At 46.7% G+C, this 12,170-nt stretch overlaps 1 protein-coding gene across 1 annotated transcript; it reads right to left on the reverse strand.

Moving 5' to 3' along the window:
* Positions 1-88: 88 nt before the first annotated feature.
* On the reverse strand, positions 89-10,285 carry hgd (homogentisate 1,2-dioxygenase). The gene is made up of 14 exons (XM_084475437.1): positions 10,034-10,285; positions 9,106-9,177; positions 8,875-8,963; positions 8,163-8,268; positions 7,418-7,477; positions 6,604-6,695; positions 6,463-6,497; positions 6,215-6,294; positions 5,036-5,135; positions 4,583-4,707; positions 1,885-1,989; positions 1,357-1,483; positions 742-923; positions 89-642 (listed from the first exon to the last, which is right to left on the reverse strand). Exons 1-14 carry the CDS (start codon positions 10,046-10,048, stop codon positions 499-501), a joined length of 1,332 nt encoding a protein of 443 aa, XP_084331563.1. The 5' UTR covers positions 10,049-10,285; the 3' UTR covers positions 89-498.
* Positions 10,286-12,170: the final 1,885 nt, after the last annotated feature.

A 12,170-nucleotide genomic window follows, 5' to 3' on the forward strand; every position in this document is an offset into this window, starting at 1 on the left:
TTGGCGAAAATATTATACATGTAATGTATTTGATGACATTGTTTGTGGTATAGTTTGTTTGGTGGAAGGAAATGGAAGAGAAAAACACTTGGGGACGATATTTTAATTTTAGTGAAGCAAATTCCTAATTGATAGACATTAACATTAACACAGAAATTGTACTGAAGAGCAGGTTCATTAATTAATTTGTTGTGGATAAAATGTCTGAAGCAGATTTTACAATTATAAAAAAAAAAAAAACATCCACTCAAGCTCTAAAATATTTTTTGCCTTTCCTACACATAATTAAGGGTTAAGGTTACATTAATTATCAAACATTAATTGTAACATTTTGCACATTATGATGCTGGGTCAAATTAAAGTACAAAGGATTGTATAGTATAACTTCTCCATAAACTTAATGTATCTAATTGTCACTCATGTAAGTCGCCTTACCTAATAGGCAAAGTGTGGCGCTTTTCTTTATAGACGGGGTCTGTATATTCATCCATGGCCTCTCTACTGCTTGCTGGGTCTCCAGTTGGGGTTGAAGTGGCTGCGAAGGTTCTCCCAGCATTGGTTGTAGCTCTTGTCCAATTTCTGGCAGGTTTCCAGGCCCCATTTGGTCACAGCCATGCTGAAGGACGACTCAAACATGAAGGCCTAGAAGGGGTACGAGAGAGGAGATATCGAACAACCATTTACTCCTACAAGCACACCTAAACGGCAACGTCTGTTTCGATAAACGATTATCTTTCTTACCATGGTTCCCTCAGCCACCCTCTCTGGTTCCAGAGTGGAGGTGGTGTTCTTCTCGAAGCAGTCTGTGTCGGGGCCGTGCGGGGTCATAATGCTGTGCAGACTGCCTCCTCCCGGTTGGAAACCCTCCGCTTTAGCCTCGTAGTGGCCTTTGATTAGCCCCATGAATTCACTCATGCAGTTCCCTAGAGTTGCAGACAGGGGGAGCTGTAACCGCGCGATACAAACCGTCGAACGCCAGCAAGGCTTTGGCTTTGTTACTCCACTAGATGGCCATGAAGTTCTATGGTAAAATCCTGTGACGGTGGCTTTGTCGTGTTAATACTTATACAGGGTGTTTTCAGGGTTACAACAAAACTGCCCTCATTAGCAGGGATGTAATTGTTGTTTCTCCGAAAAGGCACAGGGGTGTCATGCAAATATTTATCCCAACCTAATCAGTGGAAAACTCCTTAAATCCTTTCATGTCAACAAATTAACTTATTCATATAAATATATTTGCAACATCCTAAACGTGTCATTGAACATCGAGGTTAAAAGGTTGATGAATAAACCCACGGTGGAAGTATGGCGGGCAGAAGGTGAACATGGAGGTTAAAGGTCGATGAATTAACCTACGGTGGTAGTATGGCGGGCGGAAGGTCCGGTCGGCCACACCCCAGCGTGGCGGGAAGATAACAAAGTCTGCAATGGCGACGCCCGGCCGCACAGATTTGGCGGTCAGCACGGTGAAGATGGAGGGATCCTGGGGGGTGAGATGGAGAGGACACATATGCTGATGGAGATACCAGACATCATCATCTCATCCATTTATTTCCAGGTCAATGGAAAATAGCGAGAGGTCAAACTGCCGGTGTAATTTCTGCCTGATTTAAGATATTTCACAAAGGCTTTCTCATCAGGCTATTTTAACCTCAGAGATGATCGCTTAAATGAATGGATGTGTGCGTGTCTGTGTGTGTGCGTGTCTGTGTTTGCACAAAGTCTCGACAAAAAGTTAGAATGATTGACTGAAAGGTTGTGTGTTCGAACCCCAATCCTATCCACTTTCTGCCTGCTCTGTAATACCACACAGTCAGAATTACCTGCAGGACACTTTGGAGTGTAGTAGCAAAAAAAAAAGTCAAAGATAAGAAGACAACTCACGGCATGGTCGAAGGCCACACTGTTGACGACCATGAAGTTCTCCAGGTGGTACTTGTATGGCGTGTAGTTGCCGTGCCAGCCGACCACGTTGAAGGGAGAAAAGTCCTTGGGGAACCAGAGAAAGAACACAGGCGCAGGCGTCTAAGCAACACACAATAGGACCTGGGGATTTCGTTTTTTCTTCGGTCTCCACGGGAATAAAGGAACATTGAATAATGTCTTTGTTAACTTACATTTTCAAACAGAGTGCTTCATGACATAAAAAAAAAATGTGGGGTGGTAATGATTTGAAACGAGGCTACGTTTTCTTTTATTCTCCCTCCTCTTTCATTCCCGTTGCTCCTTTTGTGTGACAAGGCTTGCAGATATTATGTTGTAATTGGCCCCACAATCAAACTTTCCCAAACTTTGAGCATTTTGCGCCGAACGTAACCGCCAAGGCGGCAGCAGTTACAGTGTGTAGTAGATTTTTTTTATCTTTCTATCTTGATTGTTAAAAAAACACAGCAATTTTATATAGTTTCTCTGTTCTGATAATGTCACAGAGAAAGAGTCGTTCAATGGCAGCTCTAAAATCAATATAGTTCATTACGACTCAAGCTGACTTCGCCGTGACCCCTGTGCACACACACACACACGACAGAGAGAGACACACACACGGCTTGCAACAAAAACAGGAAAATTCACTCTACACACTTTGTACTATTCAACCAATATAGAATCCACAACACACACACACACACTATTCAACCAATATGGAACCCACAACACACACACTCACACACACTATTCAACCAATATGGAACCCACGAAAACACACACACACGGTTTTACTTCGTATATTCTGAGGGACCACTACACAATGAGTATTTGGGGCATTATAGTCATGATAACTTCACCAGACTTGATTAAAAAGGGGAGGGCGGGGGAACGAAGCTCTCTCTCACACACACACACACACACACACACACACACACACACACACACACACACACACACACACACACACACACACACACACACACACACACACACACACACACACACACACACACACACACACACACACACACAGGCCCAGCCAAGCAAATAATAAGTTAATTTGAGGCAATCTTCGAGACACTGCAGGGGGAGACCAACCAGCAGGACGAGATGCCTGCAGCAGCATCTTCCTGGGGGGGGGGGGGGGGGGGGGGGGCTACTTCACCCACTACCAGCCCTCCAAAGCATCCAACGTACACCTCCAACCCCCACCCTGCCCGACATAAAGGAGGAGAAACCGATGGAGAGAGAGATGGGATGATGGAGGACGGTAGAGGAGCGGGTTTGCTGGGGACTTCCAAACAACAAGTCTACAGTCTACTACAAACCACGCTCTCCTAATGCGTGTGGTCTAAGCATTCTGACCCATTGGCCCGGCATCGCTCCACATTCCGCCATTTAACGACCTCCCCCTGAACACACACGCATGCACGTACGCACGCGCGCACGCACACGCATACACACACACACCTCCCCCATTTTCTAAGCAAAATACCAAAACAAAACTGCCGTCATACATTACTTGTGAGTTGTGCCCAATTACGCGCCCGACAGGACATTTCACAGGGAAAAAAATCATTCGGTAAGTGGAATATGCTGAAATTAATGCTTAACTGGAGAAAGCGTTTTGCCCCCCCCCCCCGCCCCCCGCCCTCACTACACAAAGCGAGGCGCCCTGTCTCTAGCTCTAGAATGCGTTAACTAATTACAAGTGATTAAGATTCGCTAAAGGGAGTCGAGGCGTAAGCCTGCTGAACAGGGAACAGCGGCGGATGATTCCACATTAAATCATCGGGAGGGCGGAGCCAGCGGGAGCGGCTAATAGCTAACGAGGCGCGCGGACCTCGATGCTAAGTATGCTATACGCCCGCGGCCCCCGTCGTACCTGCTGCCCTGTAGGGGGGCACACGCATGCACACACACACACACACACACACACACACACACACACACACACACACACACACACACACACACACACACACACACACACACACACACACACACACACACACACACACACACACACACACACATGAGCGAACAACATTGGTTACACAGGATGACATTGAGTCGAGGGCAAATGTGTCCTTAAAGGAAGTTAAGGGAAGGCCATGGATCCTTTGCGTTTGCCCAATACTTTGTACCAGAAAAGGACAGGATGAAATAGGAAGTTATCCCCCCCCCCCCACACACACACCTCTCAGGAACACATGCATATTCCATCGAGGTCAAGGAAGTGAGGAAGGACATAGGTCATCATTTTTTGACAATTTGACCACAGACCTGAACTTACATATCCTACCCCCTGACTTTAACAACACACACACACACACACACACACACACACACACACACACACACACACACACACACACACACACACACACACACACACACACACACACACACACACACACACACACACACAGACAGACAGACAGACAGACAGACAGACAATGAGAGAGCCACCTGTTGGCCGTTACACACTAACGGGGGCCTACACATACAGGTATAACCGCACACACACACACACACACACACACACACACACACACACACACACACACACACACACACACACACACACACACACACACACACACACACACACACACACACACACACACACACACACACACACTGAGAGGGCCACCTGCTGGCTGGTGAACAGCGCCCCCTGGTACTTGTTGATGACGGTGTAGCCGGTGGACACCTCCCTGTCCTCATACCACGCCGCCGGACACAGGAAGTCCCTGGGGTTGGCCAGCCCATTGGCTCCTGGTGGTCACACACACACACACACACTGACGTTTAATATCTTGTGGGACTTTGGGAGGCTGGGACTTTATTGAATGGGGCATGAAATGTTGTGATTGAACGTGGTAGATTGAGCGTACGGACTGCATTAGATATATATAAATAGCATTGATGTGATGTTATACACGCCGTCCTAAATCACTACTTATCAAATTGCAAATGAACGTGATCCATAGTACACAACAATAATCCGATCTGCCAGGTTTCATTTGCAAGGTGTGATCTAGAACGGTGGGGGGGGGGGGGGGGGGGGGGGGGACATGAATGCATACAAGAAGCACACACTCACCTATGGGCCCCAGGTCAGGAAGTTCAAAATGGGCCCCGTAGACCTCCAGTATGTAGCCTCTGGTGGGCCCGGACACGTCCACGCTGAAGCGCATCCCCGCCTGGAAGACAGAAGGTACAGTGACGGCCAGACAGCCGTTAGCTGATCCATCAGACGACACCAACCTGCAGGCGTGTTCATGTGTTAACGGTCCCATGACGTGCCACCAGGTGTGAGTGTGATTAGCCGTTTCAAGCCGTTTTGAAGCCGTTTTAGCCGTTATTTATTCATCTCCAGGTTTTTTGTTCCGGTTCATCTGAATATGTGTTTGAATTTATTAATTCATATTTTAATGTTGATGTTCTTCTTTTCCCAACCACAACGGATGGTTTATGTCATCTCTGCTCTAATGAACATGGGGACTTTTTACTGTCAAATTATTCTCACTACTTTTCAAACTCAAGAGAAAGTATCTTTGCATTTTTCTTAAAGGGTTTCATTTTTATGAATCGAGGAACTGAATTGATTTAACTGAAATGTAAGGTGCACTTAACACTAAACACTCGGATTGAACCCTAGTTTTTCTTATCAATGAGTAACCAAATCCAAACTCAAAACCCACCTGTTCAAACTGGCATACTCACTCTGACTGATCACTGTGCACGACTACACTTTGTATTTTTCTTGACCTTTTTTAGGTCAATGTTTGGTTTTAATAATGTTTGATGCTGTTTTCTTTTATGCTTTTATTGTTGTTATTTTATGCTTTTTACTCTATGTAAGGTGACCTTGGGTGACTTAAAATGTATTATTATTATTATTAAAGGTCCCATGACATGCCACCAGGTGTGAGTGTGATTAGCCGTTTCAAGCCGTTTTGAACATCGGCCTCTTCTGACATCACAGGTGGCCGTGTCCACCTAGATGTGTGCTGGATAGATCAGTCTACCAGCCTACCCAGTGGACTGAAGCAAACGCTGCTCATCTATCCGTCACACATCTAGGTGGACACGCCCACCTGTGATGTCAGAAGAGGCAGATTTTCAAAACGGCTTGAAACGGCTAATCACACTCACACCTGGTGGCATGTCATGGGACCTTAACTAAGGATGGACAAGGTTCAAGTAAACGTGAAAGAAATGTGTGTGTGTGTGTGTGGGGGGGGGGGGGAGGGGGGGGGGGGGGAGTCATGATCTATACCTGGATGACACAGATCTCATTGGGCTCCACCAACATCTTCCCAAACTCTGTTGTAATCAGGAGCTCGCCCTGCTGGGGTACTGGAGAGAAGGAGGGAGGGGGAGAGAGAGAGAGAGAGAGCATAGAGAGGAGTTGAAAGAGATAGAGAGCGAGAGAGCGCGTAGAGAGAAGTTGAAATAGAGAGAATGCTTTTAGTGAAATATTATTGGCTTGAAATATTTCTTATTATTCAATGGCCCAAGACTCACCGATAAGAAAGTCTCCATCAGAATTGTTGAAACACCTGAAAAAAGTATAATATATAAAATAAATATAATAGCTTATATTCTGTCCAAAAAGAGACACACACACACACACACACACACACACACACACACACACACACCTACCTGTCCACCATTGAGGTGTTGCATGTGTACACGTGGATGGCGATCCCGTTCCGGGTTTTGGTGTCTCCGGCACCACACAGGGTGTGCAGTCCCTGTAACACACAGTCCAGCCCCGGTCAGCAGGAGAACCACACACACAAACACACACAGCCTTCTGAAACACAGTCAACTGTTAAGGGCTGATGATGGTTCCACGTTGACGCAACGCAATTACCACGCAGTCGCTTCGACGTAGTCGTGAACCTTTATGGTTCTGCATCGGGTTGACGTGTCGCTATGCATGGCCGTGGTAAAGAGAGAACAAAGAGTTGGTCTTTGTCTGTGTGTGCTTTTACTTTACAATTGGTCTACCACTAGACGTTTTGATTATGGTATGGTATGGATTCTAGCAACTTGAAAGCTGAATACGACTCAAACAATGTGCAGCAAAAACAGAAGATAAGGCTGATAGTTGGTCGTCATTGTCCATTCTGGTCATTACATTCGAAGCCTGTGCTGACCGAATACAAAACGTCTCCACTTTTTTACCGATTACTAACGAGTAATGAAAAAGGTTACGGCTATGAAGGCAAAAGTTACATGTTTTGCCTTTTATTTTTTACACACAAAGCGGATTGCCGCAAATGATGTAGTCGGCGGACCAATCACAGCCCTTGCGGCTGCGTCGCCTCGACGCAGGGTTCCGATTTTTTTGGAGGCGCTAGTCAGGCCCTCGCGGTGGACGCAAGGAGGGTCCACAAGGACGTAAGGGGGCCGTGACCCCCTTGTGTCGCGTCAAGGTGGAACCATAAAGAGCCCTTTAGGCTTCACTTACCGCCACAAAGTCCACCTGGGTCTCAGAGGAAGTGGGGATGGTGAATGGCAGCCATCGCATCTGTTAGAGAAATACAGCGAGCAGAGAGGTTGTTTCTGTAATGCTTCTGTGGACACATGTTTTATTTTTGTCTTTACGTATGTCTGTGTGCATATCTCAACTTGCCTCTCTGTCTGCATGTCTGTATATTGGCATATCCGTCTGCCTGTCTGCTTGTCTGACTGCTTGTCTGTCTCTCTGTCACTCTGTCCATCTTTCTGCATGTCTACCTGCAAGCCTGTCTATCTGCCTGCCTATCTGTCTGTCTGTCCAAAAGTCTGCCTTACTGTCTGTCTGCCTGCCTGCCTGCCTGTTTCTCTATCGCTCTATCAATCATTGTCTGTCTATCTATCTGAAAGTGTGTCTGCATATCTACCTGCCGGTCCGGGCCCCTTTTATCAACTGCCCTGCCCAAACCCTGACTTCTGTCAATGTAAAGCGCTTTGGGTCAACTCCTGTTGTATTTAAATGTGCTATATAAATAAAAGTGACTTGACTTGACTTGACTTGTCTTGTCTTTATACTTATAAGTCTGACTGTCTGTCTTTGTCTGTCTGTCTGTCTTTGTCTGTCTGTCTGTCTGTCTGTCTGTCTGTCTGTCTGTCTGTCTGTCTGTCTGTCTGTCTGCTTATAAGTCTGACGGTCTGTCTTTATATGTCTTTCTGTCTGTCTGTCTGCCTCCCTGTGTGTGTGTGTGTGTGTGTACCTGGTTGGGGTCGGGCTCCACCAGGTCCCAGCCCTCGGTCAGGTCCCCGCGCGGCGCGGGGCTGAAGGGCTTGTGTTTGACGGACGGGAGGATGCGGTACAGCCAGCTGAAGCAAGGAGCCAACATGTCGTTTAGCAGATGAGATGAAAGCGTGAGCTGCCACAGTTTGTTTTTTAAATGTTACATTTTAAAAAGCTACAGGTCCCCTGTGGTTCCCCCCTCCCCCCCCCCCCCCCCCCTGAATCCAGTACTTTGTTGGAATGAAAACAGAGCACATGATCAAATTACACTCATCCGTCTGAATGCGTCTTACAGCGACTACGCTCCGACGATTTGCACATATTACCAGAAACACTAACACTTGTGCTTCACACAAATGCACCAGGAGTGTCACGGTGTGCTCTCCAGGTCACATCCGCTCCACCGTTAGAGGAGACGCCTAGAATGTTCTCCCTAACTCCGCGTCTGGAAGCTGACTTCACCAGCCGAGGACGGCAAGCTAGCTGAGGCTATGTGCGACTGACGTGACAGAAGGACTAATGTGGAGACTCCATTGTACCTCCACGCTGACATAATGAGGCTCCAGGCGCACAGCAACGAGGGATCTCAAACTTGCCCCAAGAATTTGCCCGCATCATTCAATTTGATCTCAATGTGTCGTCGTTTGACCAGTGTGACTGGTCACCGACCGGCAGGGAACGGACAGCTATACCTCCTCTTATTGGCCGGTCGTGGGCAGGTGAAGGCGGAGCCGGAGAGCTGCTCGGCGTAGAGTCCGTACGGGCAGACCTGAGGATTGTTCTGCGGGACAGAACCATGTGTCAATCATCTGGGGGGGGGGGGGGGGGGGGGGTGTGTGTGTGTGTGTGTGTGTGTGTGTGTGTGTGTGTGTGTGTGTGTGTGTGTGTGTGTGTGTGTGTGTGTGTGTGTGTGTGTGTTTCACCTGGCCTTCAGGTAAGGCTCCTGGACACCGGGGGTCTTCAGAGGAGAATTCGTTCCCAAAACCACTCAGGTACTGAGGAAGCATCAAGACAACATGTACATGAGCCTACTGCAATTCTTTAAAAAAATATATATATATAAAAAAACAGAGCCAGATTGAACCAAGATATTTTTATACAACATAAAACATGCAGGCCTATACACCAGTTCATTTTGATTCATGTCTCAATTTTACATCAATGGCGGTTTGCCTGTTAGGGCAGTATAGCTGAAGCCTACTGGGTTATACATGTCTTTTGTCTAAGGACAATGTACTGTGAAGTCGGCTGCAGACGCTACGGGAAGTCGCTGAGTCATTGTTGCTGCTGTTGAAGCGCGCGGGCATGATTTCCATATGCGCGCGTGCACGAGACAGTTCTCTTAAATGAACATGACGCTGTGTTCAAATCGTCTTTCCAAGTTATCATTGTTTTAAAAAATGTCCCTTCACGGTTTGATGTTTATTTTTATTCAAATGCGACCACAGGGGTGCGAATGAAACGTTACAGCAAGTTACACCAAGGACAATTTGTATTGATATTAAGTCCTCGGTTTGCTGTACTGTGCCTGCAGTTGACCACGCTTTGTAGGTTGTAACTTGTGACAAAATGCGATTTGATGCAATCTAGCAGATAGAGAACACGGGCAGAAAACATCTGGGCAGCTGCTAAATACAGCTCTCTGATTGGTCCGAAATGAACGCCCCTTTAAAAGATAGAGCGCTCGAACGTGCAAATTCCAGGGTCATATTTAGCCTAAAATGTTCAAGGTAAAAAAAATGCAAACCATCTAACAGTTGTTTTTTTACAGCATAATCTTATGTAAGGCTGGCACGCATATATATATATAGGCCTATTCACAGTGTTGAGTTTAAAAGAAACATCCCTTACCTTTAAACCAGCCATTGTGGAGTTGGATAGCCTCGACTGACTCCAACTTCAGGTTAGATCAGTGTCTGGTACAGCCCTACTTGGTTAAAGTATAACTTATCCCTGGTATAGGAACAGTGGTGACCAGCTGCACCGTGTGTGTGTCTGTCTGTGTTTGTGTGTGTCTCTCTGGGTCTGTGTGTGTGTCTCTGGGTCTGTGTGTGTGTGTGTGTGTGTGTGTGTGTGTGTGTGTGTGTGTGTGTGTGTGTGTAATCGGAGTTAAGAGGAATGGCAGCCCGGAGTAAAAGGGGATGGATGTTCGTTCTCTCTCTCTCTCTCTCTCTCTCTCTCTCTCTCTCTCTCTCTCTCTCTCTCTCTCTCTCTCTCTCTCTCTCTCTCTCTCAATGTGGTTTCAATTAAACCGAGAGCTGTGACGTCACTGTGGGTCTCTCTCCCCAAAGAGTGAAGTTCGTCTGGTAGAAAAACAGACACCAGGCGACTGCTACCCACCAGCGAGGGCGGGCCTACGTGGACTGGGATCGAACTGGGACCAGTGCATGTCGGTGTATAACCTGTGTCTCTACAGAGGGAAATAGGAACTTTTTCATGCGAACCCCACAGAAGACCCTCCACAAACATGTGTTCGTTTTACTGATGTGAACCTGGTATCCATACGGACACGATACACAAACACATAGGCTACTTTTCGCTTTTCTTGTAAAATTAAATCCACACTCACTTCGTCGATACACATTTGTGGATCGCATGGCTCGTTCGAGTTTTCCATTGTATTTGTGGGTTTGTGTCTAATATGTGTCCCACACTGTGGATGTGTCAAATGTGAACGCGCAAGACTTGAGTCTGCGCGTAACCAGACGATTCACGTTGGGATTACCTTGTCCCTTGTTGACTATTGGCGTCGCAATCAAGATCGACACATACACTTTGTCACACAAACGTATGTCTTGTAAAATGATATCCACACACGTGACCTCGTTTAAACGGGACATGCATATAAAAGGAAGTGAGTTGTAACTCAAATGAGACCATTTCCCATTACCTATTCCCATTACGCAAATATCCGAGGCGGGCTCTGAGCGCCACCATCGTCCCGGGCCCGTCTGCCGAAACTAATAAAACCGCATGTAAGATGTCACTTAAGCCTCCATTAGCCTAGGCTCGATTACCTTTATATTTTATGCTTTAACGGTCATAACGCAGCCTATTAATTTGATCATGCTTAACATATTCCGTGTTGCCGTGTTATTATTCATCGAGCTACATAATTAGTTGATTTATCCGAGAACAAATATTATTCATTGGATTCCATGAATGCGCCAAGCACCCACAGCAAAGCAATTGATTTTTGATATGAACAACAGCATGACCCCCCAAACGTTCCCCACATTACCTACGCAAAATGTATTCAGTTCATCTTGTGAAAAGACAGTCCAAATAGGGCTATAATTCCCCCAGGAGCTGTATCAAAAAGAATCAATTTCCCTCTCTCTCTCTCTCTCTCTCTCTCTCTCTCTCTCTCTCTCTCTCTCTCTCTCTCTCTCTCTCGTGTGCCTCGCCTCAACCTCTTGTCGATTTATTTTCTTTTTGGGGGGAAGGTGGTTCAGGGAGGGTAAATGATGGCAATTCTCATAGCGAGGCGCAAATAAACTCGGCGCGGCAGAAGTAACTGTTCTCCGGCGAAGCGTGCTGTCAGCGCTGCCCCCCCCCCCCCCCCGCTGGCAGGCAGTTTAGGGTGCTGTGCCGAAGACGGAAAAGCCCGATGGAGCAAAATATCCCGACCAGTCTACGGAAATTGATCTGCCCCTCGAATGGTGGAAGAAATGAGCGATTTTAATTTGGTCCCCGAGTTTGATGATAGAATTCTAGAGTATTTGGTATCGCGCCTATAGGGGGGCTGTGTGTTTTAAGAGGGTCAGAATAGCATTGGGCTGGGAGGAAAGAAAAGCCATTTGCCTCGGCGGTTATATCTATGCATGCGTAAGTGTGCCATGAATGTTTTGTTATGAGGGGCCGGCCCTGGCCTCAATAACATGATATTAAACGGTGTTCAGGAAACTGACTTGGAACCCAATCGATCTCAATATATATGCATAAACAACCATGCATGCAGCGCACACGTACGCACGCACATACACTC

This window comes from Micromesistius poutassou (genome assembly GCF_964030765.1).
Source record: "Micromesistius poutassou genome assembly, chromosome: 11".
Classification (NCBI taxonomy): Eukaryota; Metazoa; Chordata; class Actinopteri; order Gadiformes; family Gadidae; genus Micromesistius; species Micromesistius poutassou.